Source organism: Schistosoma mansoni, chromosome 3 (assembly GCF_000237925.1).
Source record: "Schistosoma mansoni strain Puerto Rico chromosome 3, complete genome".
Taxonomy (NCBI): Eukaryota; Metazoa; Platyhelminthes; class Trematoda; order Strigeidida; family Schistosomatidae; genus Schistosoma; species Schistosoma mansoni.
The window spans coordinates 12,983,616-13,008,386 of NC_031497.1; the positions used below are offsets into that span (position 1 = coordinate 12,983,616).

General features: G+C 34.1%; 1 protein-coding gene across 1 annotated transcript in view; it reads right to left on the reverse strand.

The window, feature by feature from the left end:
- The window catches only part of Smp_129130 (putative dna helicase recq5), a gene marked incomplete at its 5' end in the record, with an annotated part of 26,942 nt that extends 3,029 nt beyond the window's left edge, over positions 1-23,913 (reverse strand). Inside the window, 12 exons of the mRNA XM_018799283.1 lie at positions 228-329; positions 1,680-2,288; positions 4,417-4,695; positions 7,646-7,867; positions 10,093-10,236; positions 15,493-15,668; positions 18,371-18,498; positions 19,570-19,652; positions 19,691-19,844; positions 22,793-23,010; positions 23,054-23,760; positions 23,793-23,913. Coding sequence (XP_018651087.1) covers positions 228-329; positions 1,680-2,288; positions 4,417-4,695; positions 7,646-7,867; positions 10,093-10,236; positions 15,493-15,668; positions 18,371-18,498; positions 19,570-19,652; positions 19,691-19,844; positions 22,793-23,010; positions 23,054-23,760; positions 23,793-23,913 — 2,943 coding nt within the window. The remainder of the gene's footprint in view (positions 1-227; positions 330-1,679; positions 2,289-4,416; positions 4,696-7,645; positions 7,868-10,092; positions 10,237-15,492; positions 15,669-18,370; positions 18,499-19,569; positions 19,653-19,690; positions 19,845-22,792; positions 23,011-23,053; positions 23,761-23,792) is intronic.
- Between the last annotated feature and the right edge of the window lie 858 nt (positions 23,914-24,771).

Sequence of the window (24,771 nt, forward strand, 5' to 3'; positions counted from 1 at the left end):
TTAGATTATTTAGAAAGCTCTCTTTTTTGGTGCATACACGCTTAAGAAAACTGTAGATTCCGCATATTGTAAGTTATCTCACCGACCTTCAAGGAGAAAATCAGTCGTGAATTCAATCCCTCGTTATGTAAATCAATAAATGTGCATGGAGAGGATCGTACTTAGGCCTAAACATGTATTTAAAAATATTTTTCTCAAATCATCGTTAAAAAAACAAGACAATTTACTTTGTTTTTGAATAAACCTTTGGCAAAATGACGTGACAGAGAAGCTACCACTTGTTTGGCTAATTCAGCAGTAGATGAATTCATTTCAGTAGATGCAGAATTCTACATAGAGAAAAGGAAACAATAATAGTGTAAAATCGAACAGAATCTTCTTTTAAAGCAATTAGTTTTCTTTCTACAGGCCAGAGATACTAGAGTAATTTAGTTTACAGAATGATGAGCAGTTGTTTGTCAAGATCAATTAAACTGTGACATATTTTTGAGCGCGGGATTAAACGCGTCAAGCGAGAATGAGTTGTTACTGATCAGTGAACGAAGACAGTAAATATGTTAGACCATATTGTATTGTAATTTCATTTTATTCTGGATTCACTCTATGTTGATTACTTGTCTGGTCTATATGTGGTTTTTAAGCTTTGATCGAATATTGATTGCCTAAGTCCAAGTGAACTAGTGTACTATCTACTGATCGTATCATCTCGTATCTATTAGCGAGTGCTACCAAATTGTTTTTTATTTTTGCCATTATATCACGTTAATGACTGTAGACACATAGATAAAGAAATACCTGATCTGATACACACTAGAAAGTTATCGTCAGAAAGACATTCGACTAAATGGAATTATACAACTAGTACAAAGCAAAAGGAGGTAAGGAGTGAAGTATAAAGTATAAATAGAGGAAAATAGCCGTAGCTATTTACAGCAAGATAATACATACATCTAATATTGATATTAGATATCATATCTATTTCATACGGAAATATCTGAGCCTAAATATATAATCACTAGCTGATAAATAGATAGATTAGTACTATTCATTGGTCTGAACGACATCAGACTCATTTCAAACAAGTATTTGTAATCTGTTTAATAGTGAATAACTAAAGGAAGAGATTAATCTCAACACAATAAAATGAGATTTCATCACACGGTTAAATGTGACCTATTTATCTTGTTTTGTATCAAATTAATATTTTCTTACTTTAACATTGATTGCTTTGTGATTGCAACATCTACAATGGAGTATGGACAATCTTTGAACATCATCCATCGTCAAGAACTACATTTTAGGGATGCGAATTTGCACAAGATCGACTTCGACGGTATATTCACATTTCTTGATAAACGTGCGAATAGTTCCTTATGTTTATTGTTAGGGAGCATAAAATGATAAATTTTCTAGTGTAGGAAATGTAAGCGATAAGTATTATATATGTTTAGCAATAGACTATACTTTATTCAAGAAATAAATTTCTGAGTAATGATAGAATCCTTAAAAAGCATTGTTTTATACATGGGCCATTGATCGATTATAACATACAACAAAAAGAGAACACAGACAATCATTTATCATCATAGAACTGAAGTCATACAATGACGAAAAGATATCTTAAAGCAAATTGTCACTTAAACAGAGAATTTATGGTAAAAAAGAATGATAAAACTCACAATTTCTTTTTTTGGCTCAGTATGCCGTGTTTTTGTCGGAATTGACACGATTGAACGAGGATTAACCGGTCTATGATGGATTTGTTTTTCAACAGGGATTTTAGTCATTTCTTCTTGAATATGAATCGGCAATGGATTGACCACGTCGCGTTCATGAATATGAGTATTCATAGTACTGATATTTGTGGCAACAGTATTAGTAGTAGTAATGCCATTCGGATTAGTAGTACATACGATGGATGTAGAATAAGTAGTATTACTAGTGATATTAGTGGTAATGACAGTAGTATTCCTAGGAATTGACCGACTGCCAGTTTTATTACCTTGTTCCCAAAAGTAAACTAGACGTTTTTCAGGTTCAATAAGAAGTTCTGGTTTAGATCCTGTTTCTGGTATGGTGTTATATGATTCCGACTTGTTTGTATAGTCAATATTATCATTGTTATTGATCTCATGTTTCACCTCATCAGATCTTACAATTCGTACATGGTCACTGGTAACCTCGTTATTTGATAATTCTTGGTTCCCTTTCATTCCTGGATCTAGTTGTGGATGTCGCTTTATTTCTCTTCCATTGTCGTCATCATCATCACTAAGGTCTGGAGAACGCTTGAAAAGTTTTTTTTTGAATGGGTCGAAGAAAAAATGAATTAAGGATTTTTATTAGTACGAATATAATAATCCCATTACGAACGTTTGTGAACAACAAACTAGCAATAACGAAACTTGAAACTGTGGGATACGTCAAATAAAATACGCGAATTTAATATGCAGTCATCAGTATTAATGACACTGACGTATGTACTACTTTCTATAATAGAGCCAAAGTTCTGAAGTTAGTGATGATAACACATTTAGCGTTGACTTTGATAAAACTTACTAAATATAATTTATTAGTGAATCAGGAAAGGAATCAACAAAAAATATTGAATGTTTATTGAAACACTAACCAAAGCTGGAGTTAATAATAAACTCTTTCAATCTCATTATATTAACTGCATATTCTCATGGTAACTTCTCATGAACACGATAAATTAAGGCGGATGTTTTAGAAATACTTAGGTAATTATGATAACAACTTTCTTTGTTCTAACTGGTTCGAAGTGTTTGCGTAGCACAACTATGATTAACTGGGACAATTAGGTGGTAGTTAAAAAATCAGATATGTAGATTACTCTGGACTTTAATAAAATATTTTTATACATGAATACATAAACATTTCCTTCAATAACAAGAATCAATTCCGAAATATTGTAGTTGTGTTTACGGCTGGAATAAACCCGAATCGAAAATACATCTGCCTTTCTGAATTTCTTCTGCTAAAAGGATTACTAGTACTAAAATTTCACTATCTAAATAGAAATTATATCGATATAACGGAACATAATTACTTAAAACGAATGATGTATGTTTTGCAGCTATGGAATGGGATGTCAGTCAGTCAGCTACAAAGTAGGACCAGGCACACATATGCATCGGTCCAAGTTGCCATTACATCGTTAGCACAACAAGATGAACACCGAATTCATAGAAGTAGTTAATTTAGTGGTGGTAATATATAAAAGAAAGGTTGTAGATAAGGATATAGTACAGGAAGAAAGACAGATATGAAGCAATTTTAATCTCGAGGTTTAAGGGAAGATAAAGAGTGTATATACCTGCACCATTGTGATCGATTCTGAGCCATGTCACCTAGAGTCTTCAACCATTGGTTACGACACTCGCGGACCCCAACCAAGTAGTCTGCATCTACCAACATGGCCCACACCAGATGTTAGTGAATTCAAAGACTGATGCCACATTTTGGTTTGGCAGTCCCTAACTTTCTTCCAACCGTCTCCAACATTAGTCAGTATTGTGCGTCGTGGTAATCGGTGTTCAGGCATATGTAGCAAGTGGCCCAACCACCTTAGTCGATGTAGATTTACAACCTCATCAAATGATTTATCATCATTACCTAATACCCTGTGTCTAACCTCACTATTACTTACCCGGTGATCCCATTAGATGCGAGCAATATTTCTAGGGCATCCGTGGTCAAATACTAGTAACTTACGAGTATCTTCTACTCTTAATGGCCACGTTTCGTAGCCGTAAAGTAGAGCAGAGCGAACTGCTGCACAGTATACTTCTCCCTTAATTGATAGACGGATGTCTCGTCTTTGCCATAGGTGACGTAAGTTGGCAAAAACCAAAAGAGCTTTTTTAATCTGTGCTGAGGTTTCGTCAGACACCAACCCATTAGGGCTGATCAGACATCCAAGATAAGTAAAGTTGTCGACGCGTTCCACTACTTCACTCCCTATCCTCAGTTCAGGTGTTGACCCAGGCAAGTCCTGGAGTAACAATTAACATTTAGAGGAGAAGAAACGCATCCCAAATATACTGGCATTATTACTCAGTGCTAACAGAAGATTCTGCATTTGATTAGCATCTTCATCAAATAGGACTATGTCATCTGCGTATTCTAAGTCGATAAGTGGACCTCCTGGTAGGAGATCAATTCCTGAAAACTCAGGGGATGGGATGTGTTTGATAATAAACAGCTGACAGTCACCTACCTTTGGAGATTCAAACGATTTGCTAAATGGGGGATTCTAAAACCTAGTGCGTGAAGTATTCTTTAAAGCAGGGGATTTATCCGAAAAAGCATGAAAATTACATTCAGAGCACATAAAATGTAGTGCTCGTCAAAGAATTATATCTACAGTGTGTATCGTGGTTAACAAAAACGTACATCTTTATTTTGCACTAGGATTCGATCACATCCTTTGATATCGGGGTCAACTTCTGTCGAATCCCATTGGTTATTTGCATTTTTGTTTAGCTTACCGTTTCCTTCAGTTCTGCTATCAGATTGTAGTTGTTTTGTCCAGAAATAGTTTAAAGTTTGGTCTTTGTTCATAGATTTATTCTTCAAGTTTGTAGGATGTTTTGTCTCCTCTCCGTCGTCACTGAAATCCATGAAATCACTATCTTCACTTTCACAAACACCGTGTTTGTCTATCGCAGAACCCTTAATAAAAATACACAATTTAATGAACAATCCCTGTTATGCTCACAAATATGTGTAAACACTAAACAACATATTGAGGAAAAAACACGTTTGAAGTTAGTTTACATCGAGAAATAACGGTTAAAACCAGAGTGTTGGAAACATGCCAAGGACTGAATGTGGGAATTCGCAGTAAGAAATACCTAAGACCCGATAAGGAATCAAAATGAAGAACACCGGTCAGTCAGTCATCCCCAACGTAGAACCTGGGACGTATGTAGATTTGTTTGATTTACTATACCATATCAGCACAGCTAGATAGCAGAGTAGTAACAATACTAGTGATCGTAAGAAAGATTATACGTAGACAATAAGATTCGAGACGAAAATATGAATTTGTGGACTACCAAGTTACGAAATGATTACGTTTGTAAGAATCCAACAATTTGACATTTCCAACTTTGGCCAATTTTTGGTGCACTACAACTCAGTGGTCTAAAGTTAACTTGGCTACTTTGATAGCTGAAATCAATACACATAGTCTCTATTACTACTCCATATGATATCAGCACGTGGTGAAAAATTGACTACAAACTCAGCAAAATGCTTACCTTAAGGAATGTTTTTAGTTGAAAATTCATTGCTACTGATTTTTACTGAATGCAAGTAATATAGTTTAATCAGTATATAATATTAACATTGGTGTTATTTCTTGAGATATTATTGTAACAATTAAACGCAACTAGTTTTTTATTAGTAAGAACACAGAATTTCCGAGAAAACAGTCGTATAGTTAAGCCACTCGTTATATTCGCTCAATAGTTTTCAAGATCTTTTTTTTATCGATGAATGCTGCAAAACTTCAGCTGAATAAATTCCCTTTTGTATGTCATATCATTACGATTAATTCCAATGAAAATGATGATAAAACCTAGAGTACAAACTTATATTATTGTTGTACTTACGATAAGGATAGATATTCATTCAACAAATGGAGATCTTACCTTCTACTCAAATTATAAGTGGAATCAAATGCCACCAGTATTATTGCGATAATAACACCAACAATTCTGAAATGATATAGGTATCTTGATCATAATATTTTTAAATTGATCTGTCTTATATCTTACCTTTCGCGGAGTAAATATCTAGTGATTTTAAAAGGAGTCTGTAACTTCACAATCCAACTGTTGCATAGTTTTTAAGTCATGACCGAAGCTTATTAGCTGGATGTTACAATGCATTTTATCTAATACTGAATGATTATAATGAATCGGCAACATGAATTTGTCAAACCAGTAAACACCAACTAGAAACAAATGTAAATTCATGGAAAACTATGCTGCTCCACTGACTCAACAAGGTGTTTGTATGCGTCATTATGATTGATGTTGCTAATAAACTAAGAGGACTTGACTGAGTACATTAACTACTGGTTAAAAAGTAAAAAAATATAATGAGGATGAATATTGAGACGGTGGAGAAGATTTGTAGCTCAGGTGGATGATTTTGATGGAATTTTCTTTTCTGAGCTCGGAGATGAATCTTACCTGATTGTTTTACATTATTAAAAAAGTAAAATGCATATAAAAATATTTGAAATCTAAGGCGGGATTATTTTAAAGATAGTTCACTCTAGAAGCTTATTAACATTTTGTTGTGTCTGTAGAATACTTAGTAACCGACTTCGTACTCGCTATTAAAAATCGTGAACCACATGACGAAAGTAAGAATATGAAGACAAAAGACGGAGATTTATTTGACGGGGCGAACACTGGGAATGGTGCAACTTTAGGGACTATCCCATGGACTATTATCGTTTATACTTTTATTGTAAAGTTGTTATATAATTGGATTATTGTATTTATATGCTCTCTGTATTGTGAGCTTCCGTTGGACTTCTTAACTGTTGTTATGCAATTTATTGTTTCTTAACTAACTGTGAATTAATTATTCGCCTTTCACCCAGTTCTCTTCACTTATGTTATGGTTGTGTGTAAAGTATTATTTCATAGCTGGGGTGCATATTGCCTTGATAATTGATGTGTACACACTAATGACTGTTTGAGATGAATATATAGGGTGCTTGAAATATAGTAATAGACACTTGTTTGGTGTGTTTGCTTATTGGACTCAGGATTGGGGGTATGAAAAGGCATACATATCGGTGGACCAGTATGAATTAAAATTATCTCGGTCTCAACTCAAGATTAATCTTACCAGTCTAAGTGCACAATTAGTCAAAACGTAGGACGTTAGGAGATATATGAAATAGCAAAAGAACTGTATAAAAATGTTACGTGATTCTTATTAATAACTCTCCTCTACATGTCAGTTACCTGTTGTTCATATTACCTTTGGTGTTTTTTGTTAAGGACAAGCAATTAAGTATGGTCGTTTCAGTGTTATTTTGAAAAGAAAACATTCTCATGTGTTGAAAATATAATAATAATAACAGAAATAATTATGTTGAAAAATTCACCGATGAATAAACATAAATTGAACAACCTAAAGGAAAATTATGATCGGTAAACTTTTGAAAAAGAAACTGAATATTGTAGAATATGTAAACCATAGGAAAATTGTAAACTAGAAGAAACTTGAATTCACATGGTGTTGTTTACTTGTATCTTCCCATTGTTATTTAGGACTGCAATTGATCAGTCTCTTGATGGCATATATGCATCTTGTGCGGACTGTCTCGATATTGCCTAAAGTCACAAGCTTTATAAGCAAAGATGGATAGTGGCTAACAGTGGAATCCGGGACGCGCGTTTCGTCCTATTTGGGACTCACCAGCTGGATACACCTGCATCTCAGAGATGATTTTAGAAAAAGCTTGACCGTCTTTTTATTTGCTTAAAATTCGTGAAGGAACAACAAATAGATAGATTTTAGATAAACTTTAAACATGTCAATACGCACCATAAGACTGAAAAAATGTCACTATGTAAAAGACAACAAAACGTACTGATTTTTTTATTGGTGAAATCGTTTCACTTTTACATTGAGATTTAAAATTTGCAAATTCAGACTCCAATTTCAATTTTTTACCAACGGCAGGTGTTGAATATTTAACATTGCACTTATTTGTTTCGGGTGAAGATGATCGTTTTATTTTGTGAAAAGGTTTTGGTGAGATAATAGCTTTTTCCGCCAGTGCTGATTTTCTATTGTCTTGAATAGAATTGTCCTTTATGGTTTACAACAGATAACAATGCAAATAAAACATACATAAGCAATAGCGAATTACATCATGATATTAAATACACTTATTTAATAGAACATATAGTTGTTAGGAAATACTACATAATCGATTAATCTGAAGAACAATTTAAAGTAGCTATGGCTCTCAAAGTAGCACCACTAATTGGGAGCTTGAAATGACAACATGGATAAAAGCTGATAATGTATTCGACTACATAACTAGTATATTAGAAGTTTGAAAGTTTGAACTACCACACACTCTATAGCTTAAGAAATACAAGTTCAACCTTTTCTTAAAATAAGTCAACAGCGTGTATTGTTAAAGAATAGAGAGATGAGACAAAACTTTCCACTTCATTGACAACTAACAGGTAATAATACAACCAGAAAGTTGACATGTACATTTTAATGACGATATATTCCAGAAATAAAATATACACTGAAAGACTTACTGTCTAATCATTTTAATAATAGACGAATTCATAATTAAAACTTGTGAAATAACTCGATTTCAACCTAGTTGTATTTATTTTCTTAAAAAGCAGTCAGATAATTAAACTGTAATAGTTGGTTATTGGACATGCACAAACATATATTTCAACTATTTCAACAAATAAAGATTAATCATGCTACAAGCAGTTTAATTTTATCACTATTGTGATTTTAAAATTGGTAAATTGGCAATTTATTTGAAGTTTAAACACTACACAGTCATACATACTTTTTACACTTCGTAAAGAGATTCTAAGCACTCCTCTCGGATTTTGAGAAATAACTTACATGTTTACAATATCAGTGTGATTTCGCAGTCATAATAGAAACTTTGTAACTGGCCTTTCGATATGATGATGGGATAACCGATACGGTTTAAGTCTCACCAGAAAATCGTCATTTCTTCTGTTAATATACACTAAGTTCACTATTCTAGCTCTGATGACACTGTAGTTTCGAACAGGCTCTTTCACCGAAGGGAAGTAATGTGAAAAAGCAAATTCGACGTCACGAATGGGCTAACGCTAATAACCATTCAACCACTTGATAAGCTAAACTGAAATTTTTGACTAAAATGATTATTATTATGTACAAAAAAATTAAGTTGTCTGCACGGGTCTGTCACAATAAATCAATTGAGTTATACTGATTTAAGCGCTTGAATATTAATAGGTCTCTACAGCCATAAAAGTTGGTTGAAGAATGTTTAAACCGAAGGCCACAATCAAAAGGATATTAATGACTGGATAGGGATGAAACGGAAGCAGAGTTTTGCACAAGCATTAAGTGAATCCAGATATATAACTTTTCCATTCTGAAAGGAAGAGAATTATCACTACTGTACACGTTTTTGTTACCATTATTGGTATAGAAGTGAATTAGGTGCCACGTCCTGAGAATATGACAGGAATCTAAGAACAGAAGATAAGAACTATCCTATCTATAATTCCTGGTTTCCATTAGCATATATATATGGTATTTAATTAAGAGCCTTTGGATTGCATATCCTTTACAAAAACTAGAAAGGCTTATTGGAACAGTCATAGCTTATAGGCTGACTCAGTAAAATGCTACAGGCGCTATATATTGAGATGTTATCTTGAAATCCTTTAAATAATGCAATCGATTATTACCCAGCTCTGCCGATATGTCTACCTGTGTTTCGACATTTTAAAACTTTTTCAGCAGGAATATTTGGTAATGAGCCAATAGTTAACATTACAACAGTTTATACGATATCTTAACAGATGAATCAAGAAATGGCTGAATCAAATATGGTATAACAGTGTTAAACTGTGATTTGATTTAATATAAAATATATAGAAACAATGAGGAGAAACTCTTGGTGCATGTTTAGAAAATGTCTAATATTCAATAAAACTTGTTCACTCAACTTACTATCCAGCTTTCACATAGCACCTAATAAAATACACTCACATAAAACAATTCATGATGAAACAGACGATTTAGTTAAAATGATATTATGGTTTACAGAAGATAATCTGATCAAAATAGTTGAATAAAAAGGTGAAGATGAACAACCTATTAAGAATTTGAACTAGATTTTAGCACTTATCAATAATTATCAACAACAAGATGAAAACGTGTTCACTTTCAGTGATTTGAATCACGTTAACACTAAACTATTGACAATTGTCTAACAAACAAAATAAATAAACTATGATAATTAATTCAGAAAAAAGCGAAATTACAACCTACAGTAGATTTCATATTTTCATTTGCTCTTCTCAAAAGAATATCAGCTTTACTTTTAACAGCATTCCATACAGATTCTTTATTAATATTTGGTCGACGAACAAACGTGATCAACCTTGCCATACGTGTACGATACATAGCGGCAACCTGAATAAAGTGTAAGAATATAACTATAACATGAAAAATTTTGTATTTACACTTTATTGTAAAAGAATGTATTACTGGTTACCACAAACAAACTAACCTGTTTTTCTCACAAATCCTAATGATAAATAAGTAGTCATTTGTTAAATAAACTGAATATAACTTTTCACAACAGAAAGTAAGTGACAGTAACACGTATTTGACTGTCATTGTTTTAGTAATATTTCATTGTTATAAAAGGTCAATCAAAAAGATAGTGATTTAGTATAAAGTATTAAACTGGGAAATATTAGCTTTCCTACTTAATATTATCCTTCATATGGTTTGTTCGTCTGTGCGAAAAACAAGTTAATCAACGAGTAACAGTAAGGTGTTTCCTGTGGACAATCCATATCTTCAGAGATGCTTTCTTTCCACAACGCAAATGAGTTGTAAAAGATTAACTCTAAAATTATCCTTTTGTATTGTTTTTCTTAATTTCCACTATCTGTAACTCGGATGCAGTGATAAAATTTTTGATGCAACTCATTATATATAGAACCGTGTACTCTGCTTCAAAGCACACTTTATGTACGCGGGATAGTGATACTGAAGAATGATTCAAACCAGCAAATAAAAGGTTGAAAATAAAACGTCTCAACCACTAAGCAACACACCACAAGATAAGCTTCCCAAAAACTTTCTGTCCTTCAAAAAGCTAGAAACGAAGGCATAGCAGTCGCAACGGTTACCCTCCAGTTGCCCATTATTTACAAATAGTTTGAAGTCGATGTAACCTCAGGGACTCTCAGAAAACTTGAAAGGGCTATAACTAACCTAGAGAAAAGGGGAGCATAAGGCCCTGACGGGCTGACACCAGGGGTCTTGAATGGTGGTGGTCTGAAACTATAATTTAAATTGACTCGTCTATGAAAAAGGGTCTGGGATCCGAGATTAATCCTGTCTCAAACGTCCCAGTCTCCATAAAAGACGAAAATCTTTTTGTGATAACCACAGGGGAATCAGTTTGATTAAAATAATGTCGAAAATTTACGACTACATAATCATTCAACACCTAGATATGAGCCCAATATTAAAATTATTATTTTTATTATTATTTCCAATGGTGTTCAGTCAATTGTAAATTAAACACGAAACTAGCTTATACTGATTATCAAGACACTGGGATTGTATAATAATGAAAGGATTTAAAATATGTATATTACACTACACATGTATACTTGATTAGTATTGATAACACTAATAATACATATTAAATTCACATGGTATGCTTGATTGAGTCTTCCCATTGATGTTTAGGACTGCAATACTGGATTCCACTTCTAGCCACTATCCATCTTTGCTTAGAATAGTACTTATTGTTATTATTGTGGTAATAATTTACATACTATGAGTATATGATTATTGAATTCGAAAGAAATTATTATAATTGAATCTGTACAAAACCATCATCAATTACATAACTTTGATTTAAATACCGAATAATTACTCTTTCTAATTTGGGTTTGTTAACTATGAAGCTGGATGAGGTTTACCACAAAAAGTAATTCATAGTGTTCAATTTGACTGGTTAGGATATGGTCAATGATAAATTAGACAATTAAAGTCTAATGGTATTTTCAAGTTTTAGAAAAAAGAGTGTAGGATCATAATGGAAACCTAAGAATTACCCAAAATCTAAGGCGAACTCGGACAATGAACTCCTTATACTGTTTTCATCCCTATTAATTCGAATATGACATGAAATCAATATTATCGATATTCTTACCATTACTAATGACAGTAACAACTAAAATAATGGTATGAATACAGTGTACAATAATTGTAGTAAGCGAGTTCGATATTTTTTCTGAGAGCTATACTTAACGTTACTCCATACATATATGTTGATTAACTAATTAGTGTGAACAATATAAGACCACCCACAAAACCAATATCGTTTGACGGAACTGTTACCAATAACAACAACAAAATACAAGCAAAATAATGCACGTTGAACAAATAAAGGATATTATTGGTCGACTACGAGATAGACATTGACTGTCCAAGTGTTGTTAATTAGCTCACGATATCATTATTATTACCATTATTATAAAAAAACAATGATTGATCGTGTAGCTGTAGATAATACTAGTAGTAAAAAAATTATTATCTCTAGTCAAATACAGAAATACGTAACTGTTTACAATCGACATAAAAAAGTTAATCAATCGAAATGGAATAACCCGCTTTGGTGATGAGTTAGAGCATAGAGGATGTATAATTTTAAATAGTAAGCACTCCTCACAGAAGTTTAACAATAAGTTCTCATTTAGTCAACTTTCAAAAAAGAAATGTACAGATGGATGTATCTAAATATAGAAGCTTATTCATATATTGTTGATGCCTTTACTAACTATACTTAGTTGGAATATTGCATTGAATATTGTTTTAAGCGATCTGTATTGAACCAGAACACCTACCTGTTATCACTGAGTTGAAACACATTTTTAATTTCATGATTTAATGAGCATTTTTATTTTATTTAAAATCCTAAAGTGAAATCTACTTTTAAAAATAGACGTACAAAATGTCTTACTACTTATAATTTAAGAAATAATTTGATTTATAAGGATGATCAAATTTAGCACAGTATTAGTTTGATTAAAGAGATATGCTACTTTAGTGAGCTGGAAACTGTGATAAATAACTGGAAGCTATAACAATAAACTGTTTGCCTAAAACTGGTAAGCATAAAAATAGATTTATTGAGTCTAGATGAATGTTAAGCTTTTTGTAGTATAAGAAAATACATATGTCTATTCGGTATTTATTGCCACTGAGTAATTTGGAATTGAATTAAATTATTACATTCGAAATTTACACGTGCTAGTGTGGTGTGTGCTACTTATATCGACATAAGTAGTATATAACACTAGTCAGGAATAGAATATCTGGCATCGGAAGTTGGAGATGATAAAGAAGGAAGGAACGAAACAAAAAGCAATTGGTATGGAAGTGAAGGAACAGTGAAGTCTGAGACGATTGGTTGACATTTTGCAAATTAAGTATTTACTGTATGGTTCTCAGATTTTACTGAGATGTTCTGTAATTTTGTGTTCAAATACATTCGATTGTCCCCACTTGTGTTCTCGCTCACTACACCTAGGTCCGGCGAACGAAAAGAAAGTCAGCAACACAACAACAGGATGACCCAAGCTGTCCCACCGCGCCCCAGCCCTGCTAACTAGAGGGGACCCAGGAGCAAGAACGAACAAGCACACAACTCATCAGTATAAATACAGTACGAAAATGTTCTTGGAAAATGTCGCAAAATAGCGTACTAAAAGAGGGAACGAACCAATGACATTTGGGATCCTTCTAGGTGGGAAGTACAAACTGAAGGTAAAAACGTGCACTTTTGGCGCGAAAATGAAAACTTCAATTTCCATAATAAAATTACAAAAAACAGACGTGAACCAAGTGATTTCCGGGGATTCAGAATCCTCTACAACATAAATCACTCTAATTGAAATTTAAATACAACAAAGTGACCATAATATATGGCAGTGATCACACAATACTTCTCGATTAATAGAATTTGGGTAAATCCGATTGACGAAAGCTAACCAGGTTATATAGATCATCAGATCAGAGTATAAGCCAACTTGAACGAAATGTGTTTATTAATGGTAACGAAAAATACAGGTTTTATTCCCGAAGAATGATCAGTTATTTTACTAACAATTACGATAAAATATAGGTTGCTTGATGATTTTTATTTCTTTATTTAATACACAAATACTGGCATAACTGAGCACGAAGATAAAAATGCGTCATACGAATAAGAAATGAAGCTATGAAGAGACAGACGAAGGAAACTTAATATAATTAAAAACAAATAAGTGAAGAAACGAGTAAACGAGAATAATATATAAAAGGAGAACAGTTCAGTTAGAAATACGACCAGAGATAATTTTTTTTAATTAAGGGAGTTTAATAAAGTAAAAGAGAACTACAACAAAATCGCCATTGATTTATGCTTTGAGTCAGGTCTGGTAACGTCTCAAGCCAGAACATGGAACCATTTCTCGAATTCCAACCAGAGAGTTATGACAGAGCAAAAAACGTTGGTTCTATACAGCTTTATTTTGTTCCATGGCTCCATGTTATAAACTAACCACCTCTCCGCTTTCTTTCAAACAGTCCTGAAGACGGTAAATAATGCAGCACGTGTAAGTCACTGGGGATGACATTAGTAACACTTGTCCAAGACATCGAACCCAGTGTTTTAAGATAACAATACCAAACGAGTTATGGATACTTTGACCGAACACAAACTGGTGTGTCTCAGTATTACTAATATGGTGACGCCATTGAATGTCAGAAACCCTTTAGAGATAACGATGATCGAACATAGTCAATAGACATCCTCAATTTAGACAGATATGGTTTTACAGAAGTACAACAAAACTGCTCTCAACGGCGCGTTGTAAACCTCACCTTTTACAGACGAAATAACATTATGACGGCACTAGAGATTGCCTATAAAGACGTAAGCCGCTCTGGCTTTCACTATACGTAGATTGGCTCTACAAATCACAGCACCTCCAACACCCATACAGCTGCTCAGATACACAAGCTGCCAAACTACTTACCGCTCACCACTAAGGGTGGGGGCCGGCATAGGGTCATACCAGTCCTGTGAAAGTAATTTGCACTTGGAAGATGAAAAGTAAAGACAAAAACTAATAAGTGCAATTTCTATTGCTTGTACATCATCGTACAGTAAGACAGTATCATCCACATACTCAAGACCGAAAAGTCCTTCTTCAGATAACAGAGTCACACCACCACTACTCATCCCACAAGAAATATTTCCAAAATGTCATGGATGTTAAAGTGGTTTTGAGAAATGACGGACGAGACACGCAGTTGAGTCGAATTCATGATGCACTTTTTCAAGGTCTTAGCTTATACAACTGAGTTATATATATATATATATATATATATATATATATATATATGCACATATTAACAAGATTATTGAAAAAATTTTCAACCAACTAAGCAGAAGCAAATTGTTGAAAATATATTTGTAATAGATATTAACATACGATAGTATTTTAAAACTTCACTGAAGATAACAATTAAAACGAAATTAAAATGTTTCAGAATAAACATATTCGATTAAATAATAATCATGTTACATTACTCCATATCAACTATGGTGTAATTAACTTAAAGTATATGAATGTAATTGTGTATAGAACAGCTTACTTTTGACTCTTTAAACAACACATATTCCGCATCTGCACATAACTTATTTAGTAATGCTTCATGTTCTGGGAATATTTTTTTCATTGCACTGATAAGTAACTGAAGAGTTTGGTCACGACACCATCCAGTGATTCCGGTAACATTACGATTGTCTGGACTTAAAACTTCAGTTGTATCTGGAGCCGAAACCCATGATGACTAAAGATAAACAAGAACGAGGTTATGTGAAATGAAAGAAGAAATTGTAGCCAAGAATATAATGTAAACTATAGTAGAACAAATGAAACTGTTTCGGTCACTGATCACCATTGATTTGATCATACAAATAAATCAGAAAGCCAAACATCACTAAGAAACATAAGCGCATCATATGAAGTGTCTACAATCCATTGATTTTGAGGTCATTGTTTATCTTTCTCAATAGGTTGATATAACTGAGAACACTTACCAACTAAGATGTTTGGGATTTGTCCGTCTGCCAAAAAAGAAACGAGTACACTGAGCAGCAGCCCAGAATAAACTACTGTCTGGCTGTGAAACATGGTCCATAAAAGTATAAGATATTGGTGAACTGTAAATATTTGTTTACAGGTGCCTTTGGAGCACTCTTCACGTATCGTGGGACGACCATATGAAGAATGTTAGGGATAGGTCACTAAGGAAACATGGTAAATCAGTTGGTGGGGCTGTGAATCTTCATTGGTCAAGATGTCTTAGGTGTCTATTACGCGTCCCTAACCATTACCAACAAAAATGTGTATTGATAGCTGAAGCAAGGGTAAGGTGAAAGAAGGCTAATGGACGGCCAAAACAAGATAAGGCATTAGTTCATGAAATCACTGACCGTTAGTTTGAATTGAATTGCTTAGTACAGACCACTGGTTAGGGTCGTTCGACAATTACGATTAGTGGTTGCAGATATTGAGTAACATGACTCGTCCTTATTTAATGCTTAGTTTTCAAATTATATTCTTTATCGTTATTCTATAAGATTATAATTGATACTACTGTTATTTTTGATTCCTTAGTTATTCATTTTATCAATCTTATTTCGCTGTGTTGAAATAGTGTAGTAACTGGGGGTGATACACATGTTTGCTATGTCCTACATTGTTTATGATTGAATGGAATAGGCTGAGGGTGTCGTTCTCTAGGAAATCTTGATACTTGGTTGCTCTTTATCACTGTTTATATCTCAGAATATAGGGTTCACGTAAACCTCAAATTCCTATGATAGATCATAATTATAGTCTTTCACAATAAAAATGATTAGATCCTAGTCAAAATACCATCTCTTTAATTCCATCCCAATATTCTTATCCAACAGATTAGTTGATAAAAACACTCAATAAAATGTCACGTTGTTGAAATGATCTTATCTGTTCGTTTATGAGAAGAGTATCTTTAATTTTTATGTTAATAATGTAATATTTCATACATCCTAATCCTTTGATAAATTTATAAAAAGCAAGAAGAACAAGATGTGTAAAATAATAGGCATTTGTAATATTTCGAAGTTTCACATCAACTGCAAACGGCATGAATTTACATAAATGACATTATTCTAAGAAACGTTTACACACCGTAATCAATTCGTAAAGGCGTCAAAAACAAAAAGTGGAAACAACATATTTATCATAATAATAAGGACGATTAATGTTTATATATTAAAGATTAAGTCATAAAAAATAGCTTCGGAATATATTGAATTCATGTTATTCTATAAATCTTGTTCTTCTTGTCTTATTTAGATAAAATATTGAATTCAGTCAATGCCAATGCAAAATGTTTTAACTAATCACCGGAAAAGCAGAACGAACACAAGCACTTTATTATAAAAAATAATTCATTAAATTTTTACTAACCTGTATAGGTTTGTCTGTGTTGCGTCGACGTTTATTAAATTCACTCGTGATTAACTTTCGTCTTTCTAATTTATCGTATTCTTCACGTTGTTCAGTTGAAAAATTTTCCGAATCACCACCTTCGTTATCATCACCAAACTTATTAATATAATTGCAATTTCCAGTACTGTCATCATCATTATTATTATTATTTTGGTAACCAATTTTAGTAGCTAACAAATCAAAGTGGGAAAAAAGATAGAATGATTGTAACGCATGATTTCAGAGTGTAGAATGAATTGCTCTGAATTCCCCGCTTAGTTAATAGACGTAATGAAAACAATTTGGATATCAGCATCATATTACAATAGAAATACCGGAATTCTTTATGATGTTTGATAATGTATATAGAATGAAATATTAGAAAATTATCGCATATGAATACAAATTGATGTATTTAGTTCAGTAAGACAAACAGCTATGAAAAAAACTTACTCTGGTTTCAGATTATTAGAATCTCTTGATTAGCAAAAAGCATCCAATCAGGATGACAAATAATCACACTCCACAACACATGAGTAACAAAATTAAAGCAACCATTGTGAAGTTTGTGTGAAATATCGCAATTTTTTTATCCGTCAGATACTCAATTGAGATAGTGTTGACTGGATTAAAAACTCACAGAATCAATGCAGGGTTAGAGAACTCTATGTCCAGTCTTATGAAAGATTTATGGATTGGTTCTGCGAAACGACTATGTTTCGTGCTCTAATATTAAATGAAAATTCAACTGATGATAATTTGGTAGATGTCTGCAGTTACCTGGTGGAATCGCGACACAGTTTTGAGGAGACAGTCATTAAAAATGTAGTGCAAAGCCTACCTTATTTATCGACACTTATCAGGTTCTGGGGCATTACCACGCTTGACAACTCCTAATGAATAAAGTTGTATGTATACACTCAGTTTTAAAATTTTGAAAACAGTTTAAATAAACCAACCATATTCAATACAAATTAACAATAAATACTTACTAAATTCAAGAGCACGGAATAATGCTAGATTCGTAGACACTCGTGATGCATTGACACAAACATCACAATGATTCCCACATGGAGCTTGTTCATCTTTGAAATAAATTCCCATCTGTTGGTGCCTACAGCTTTGATGTGTAAATGGGGAAAAAGATAAATATTGATGAATTGAATTGGGAAAGGATGAGATTGTAGCCAGTACTTCGGACACAACTAGGTTGAACAAAGATCCAGTTACGGGAGACAGTATCAGCACTATGACGTTTTAATGTTTTAAACACAATACAATCTCATTAGGAGAATCGTCAGTGCACTGATGAAGAGAATTTTCACATAAATTTTGTTTATAATTGTAATTTAATTGAAGTCACTCTGCTGAATTACCTGCTGCCTGATAAACAACTAGAATTCGTGCTGTCTTAGCTCAAAACAGTTTTTGTTTAACTGCATTGCTGGTCAACGCTTTTGTCTTTTGAAATCCATTAGTCTGCAAGGTCTGAGGATCGATGTTATGCACGAACCACCAGTTCAGCTGCTTCAATACCTTCCACTATATATATATATATATATATATATATATATATATAAAGTTGTGGCATTATAACAGCTAGCTGATCAAAATCCAGAAGGTAGATCTATGTCGAATACTAACCAGTGACAGATTAGGACTTATTTCAGTCTTAAGAGACACAAGATGCGGCACCAATACTTTGGTATTGCTGTCTTAAACTCTAGTGCTCGATGAGGCGAAATCAAACATAAAAAAGAATATCTGGTGCACTAAGGTTCCAGATAAACCTTACCACTGTTCTTAACAGGTATAAAACGTCTGTTCGGTGTGTTTTTGCTCAATTGCATCCGACCATCTGACAAAAAAAGATGACAGTCACATTAGTAGATCCCTTGGAACAATGGAATATTTCATTATAATGTAAAACGATCTGAAAGATGGTTGGGTGATTTGTTTTAGTAAAACAATGGCTACTGAATTGGACTAAATAGTAGTACAAACGTCATCTTGTTGTGAATAAAATGTGGAAACTATGACTTTAGAAGAAATTAACTGACTATGAAGTCACCTACTCTTGATAGCGACTTGAATAAACATTAACTCACGATCACAAAATGCATAAATAAACAGAAGGAGAACCAAAGTGTAACAGTTAACATAACAACATATGGAAATTAGCTGGACTCACTTTGCTGTCTCAACATATTTTACCATAGCATTAATATCAATTTTTCGACATTGAGTGTTATTAAGTGACTTTTGAGAACCACTCTGAAAATAATGTATGATTAAATAAACAAATTACTTACATTTGGCTCTTGGTTTGTTAGAAAAACTACAGTATCACGTTCTTTCTTAAAGTAATAAATTCGACAAGAAGCTTGTAATCCATCTCTTCCAGCTCTACCTGATTCTTGATAGTACGCCGCCAAACTTTTAGGTAGAGTCCAGTGAAGAACAAATCTTTGATTTAAAAAAATATCAGAATATAGCGAGCTGTTAATTATTTATAACACATTCAACTGATGATTAAATGTATCAAAATAAGCAGATAGCTGAGCACGATACGTGACATGGACAACTATTTACAGATTGAAACATGCCAAACTATTTACAGCTTTTATAGAGAACTTCAGGCGTGAAACTCCTGACAGATACATTTAATGTCGACAAAAAACAGTTGCCTTGCCATACTTTAAAGTTAATTGGCTGGAATGGTAGTACTTTTCTCAGAGTATAAACTTCTTCATTTGATTGGTAATCAAATTGCCGAAAGCAACTAAACCATTCCCCCTTTACGTAGCACACCTTTTCGGACCCTTTTGTTAGTATTACCTTCAACATAAGCGAAGCTTGAAGATATACAAAGGGCGTTACTTACCGTTTTTATCTTTATCAAGCATTAACTTTACTGGGAATACTTTTCCGAAGAAACGCCATTTTCAGTTTCAATGAATACTTTGGTATATCCTGTATGTGCATTTCGCTTTTTAGAAAATTTAGAAGTGGCATGGAAACAAATTAATTACGAGCTAATATCTGCCCCGATTATTTGGGTCATTAACAAATGACGCTATCACAGTAACAAAAAGCCACAAAGCTATAAAAATGTTACTGTTGTCTAAGGATAAAACATCAGGAATGCTAAGACTGCTAAGGAAATAATAACTAAGTCAAAGGAACAACAAATGCATTTCCGATCGTCACTCAACACTCAATATCTAAGTTAGTCATAACACCGAGTGGTATGCATTAGGACTATAAACATCCTTTGTTTTTATCTAGACTTATGACAAAATCACATCAATTAATTCCACAGATATTAGCCTCTTCCTGAGAGACATAGTCCATTTGTAGTATATACCGGTTGTACTGCGTTAAATGAAGTCGTTGGCAACTTGAAGAGCCTTCTGAGCGCTTTGAATATTGATGTAATATCTGAATTAGCATGTTATTTTTCGCATGTGAAATGAGATATTATTAGTTAGCATTGTTGCCATACCTAACGATATGAAGTGAAGTAAAAAAAGTGTTGACGTGAGGTTAGCAGTAAGGTCATAGCTTATTAGTTAAAGGGCTAATGTCTTAAACGATAGGGAGGACGCCCGAACCCCACTTCATTGACTTTGGTATAATCCACTGAGCCGAATTACTACTCTTTCCTCTTAAGTTGTAATTTGAATACAAATACGTGAAACCATGTTTGGCGAATAAGTCACATTAAAAACTAGTTTAGACCACTTTACGTACTTAAAGAGTTCTATTATCTCTGTTGACTGGGTCGCCAGTCAAAGCTCGGCGTGGGCACGAATTCCTTATTTGGTTTACACTGAAACGTGCCAAGTATGGCATAATTTAAGCTTCCAAAATTGTGATTAACGGTTGCGCTTCTAAAATCTCAATTTTAGTGGGGCCACCTAGTGAAAAATCTTGAAACAATGATGATAAAAATGTGAATCGTACTGTCACAATATTCGATTGTTGTCTACATCTTTTTGTCTGGTTTTTAAATAAGTTGAAAAACAATATTAGTATCAAGACAACCATATGACGCCGATTCAGGAATTTAATGGCTATCACATATGGAAACTTTACGAGTAATATTTGAGAAACAGCCGTAGGGACTGGTTAAAGACTAATTACTATTTTTATTTAAACGTTGATACAAAGACACATCAAAATATATATGCGCCACACAAGAGAGTTATCATTCCATTTTTGTACGGATTGGGACACTGTCCAGGTCCTCAAACTGAAATAAGTGGTTTCCTTGGGGGCTACTCCTCTAGCCTTTGACTCGGAGGTCTAATCTACGAGACAGTGGAGCGATGTTAGGGAATACAATCCCATGGTAACTGGTCACCAAAAATAGGTTCATATTCCATTTGTTCCCTCAGAATGTTGGGGCCAATGTGCACCATTGGTTTGGGATCAGGGTTTTCCAACTCCCCTAGGTGGATCTTATGTGTCTATTAACCCCGTCTAAGCGCAGGATATTTGCTTTTCGTCCTCTTAAGTTCGTAAACAATCCCGCCAGGAGGCAGTGAGGACTTTGCCGGTAGTGGCTGCAAAAGCGTGGTCATAAGAGAGCACTTTGGGAGAGAGAGCGGGCTCTTCCCATTCTCGGTGGTACCAAGGCATTTGAGGGCTACAACGTGGCGTTCAAAATCACAGCAAAGAAAATTTCCTTTTGTGTTTCTTGGATCTGTTGCTGCAAATCATTTGTCCACTGATACTATTTGATTCCTTAATTCTTCTGTTGGGTATGTGGAGTCTTTAAATATAACATACGATAAAGGAAATCAATGTCAATAAAGATAAATTTCTATCACAAATTGTTCCGCGTTGACTGCTCATGAACCCTAACTTTAGTGTATTTTTGACTGATCTACTAAGGCCATCATCTATAAGCTGCAATCACTAAACTGGTGTTTTTATTGTAGTTGCTGATTCAAGGGAGAATAGTATAGAAATGGTCTCATTCATTTCATTAAAGTCTGATTTTCGAAATATTAACATAGCGCAAGGAAGTATAATTTTTCTTCAGTTCTTTACTGCTTTTCGATTAATGATTTTTATTCATCTTCCTTGTTATTGATTTCCTTTCTCTGTGCTATTTTGGTTGGTACGTAATTTTTTCAGCTGATAAGTTGTGTTTTGTTGCCAATTCTAACCGAATTCGCTCAAATTACTGTCAAAGGTTGTGTACACTAGAATTCGCACTGGTTACACTTACGAACTGAAAATGTTAAACCTTGCCAAGACGACTTTACTTGAATAGGTTCCCCGTAATGTCTATTAATACATCACTCTAACCCAGGATTTTTACACCAACGGAAGCTGTTGAAAAAAACAGTAGAGCAGTTTTAAACAAAGGTCTACGGAATATGAATATCACGATTACAACTGACCTCACATTTGGTTTATCGACACCCATTCCAAAACTTATGGTAGCAACTACTATTGGATACAAACCAGAGGACCATCCCATTTGAACGTCTTCTCGTTCGGATTTAGATAACCCTGCGTGGTAGGCTCGTGAAGATAATCCAAGGGAAGTTAGCTTTTCTGCCAGTCCCTCACAATCAGTACGCGTTCGACAGTAAACGATACCACATCCAAGTTTTGTCTATTCGGATAGATTACTACGCAATGCTAAACAGAAGGCTTACCCAGTCACATTTCTGAGACTTGTCCCAACCGATACTTTCGGCGGCAAATTGCAAGACGTCTGCATATATGTCATCTAGTAAGTCACCAAACACGACGTCGTAGTAGAGATTTGGCCGGAAAACACTACATTTGAATTCCTCCAAGTTACCGATAAAGCCAAGTGAACTTATAGAAGAGTGATTTGAAAGTTCACCAAGTCCTAAACATTTGATGATATCCTCACGTACGCGAGGTGTAGCAGTAGCAGTAAGTGCTATGCATGGTACTGTTGGAAAAAGTTTACGACGAATCTTTCCCAAAGCAAGATAAGCAGGCCTAAAATCATGTCCCCATTCCGAAACACAATGTGCTTCGTCAACAACAAAATAACTTAAACATGATTTTTCGTATAACTGACAGATGAGGGTAGAAGAAAAAGGGGTTTGTAGCTGCTCAGGAGTTATGTAAAGTAGTTTGGGATATGATTTTGAACCGAGTGGCGTGCTCATAAGCTGATGAAATAACTTGCGTCTTTGTGTGTCCGCTGTCCTCGAGTTAATGGTTTCTGCCCGAATGTGAAGTTTTTTCAAGTGTGTTAATTGATCACTTATAAGGGCAAGAAGGGGTGAAACAACGAGAGCGATGCCCGGATGCACTACGGATGGAAGCTGAAAGCAAAGCGACTTTCCGGAACCTGTTGGCATTGAAATAAATACATCGCTTTTTCCTAAAAATATCAAGTTATGCTGAGCAGCTTACCCTTGAACACAGACAGCGTTGCTTGTTCTTGCAACTTGGACTTGAAAGTTTCAAGTTTAAAAATGTCATTTAATGCAGTATATACACCATCTTGGCTGGGTCTGGTCATTTCATGAACCATGAGGCAATCTCACAACATAATTGTAACAGCTGGAGTAACGCCTACTTCGGAATGGGCGGTCCTCCCTTAAACTATTTTACTATCAAAAATAATAGAATATTTATTCTGCATTACTATCTACAGTTTATGTTGTGTTATATTAGGAATCAGCAACTCTTCAAAATTCTAATATCGCATGGTCAAATTAGCAATCATCTTATTTCATAGCTAGATGTGAGATGTAAATCTAAAGATCAGTTATTTGGGTTCTTCATGTGCTTCTGCTATTACTCTTGTTAAAATAACTTGTGAATCTGAATTTGTAATGAACGTTTTCCTAGTTTTTCAGCTTTTGAGCTTATTCGAAATTTAAATACTAGGTAGATATCGTTTTGCACGACGAGTCAGCTTATCATCCCGAAAACGCCACGGGTATTTGAAGTTTACGAACATTTATTCACGTAACACTTTTTATAATCGAAGAATGCCAACTTTTTCAAGCCAGAAGTCAGAAATTAAGCTACTGATACATCGAAAAGCGCTTTATCTAAACTACATAGTAGTTGCAATGGATGCGTTGCACGACGTACCCAAATGTGATCTAGTGCAGATGCGTGACTGAAAGCACTCATCAAGAATGTTTGTGGTTTTTATGCTGGTAGTTTCTTTGTACTTGATTACACGCTAATTACGAATTCCAAATATAATACGTCTATTTGTGGTCATTTAGTTTGAAGATACTACCAGTATTGTAGTTTGAAAACACTTTACCGATAACACCTATGATTGAATCGCGCTCACCCAGTTGAAGTAGGAAGTAAGAAGCAAGGAGGTTGGAAGATATATTTGATGGGTTATCAATATATTGAGAAGTGTTAA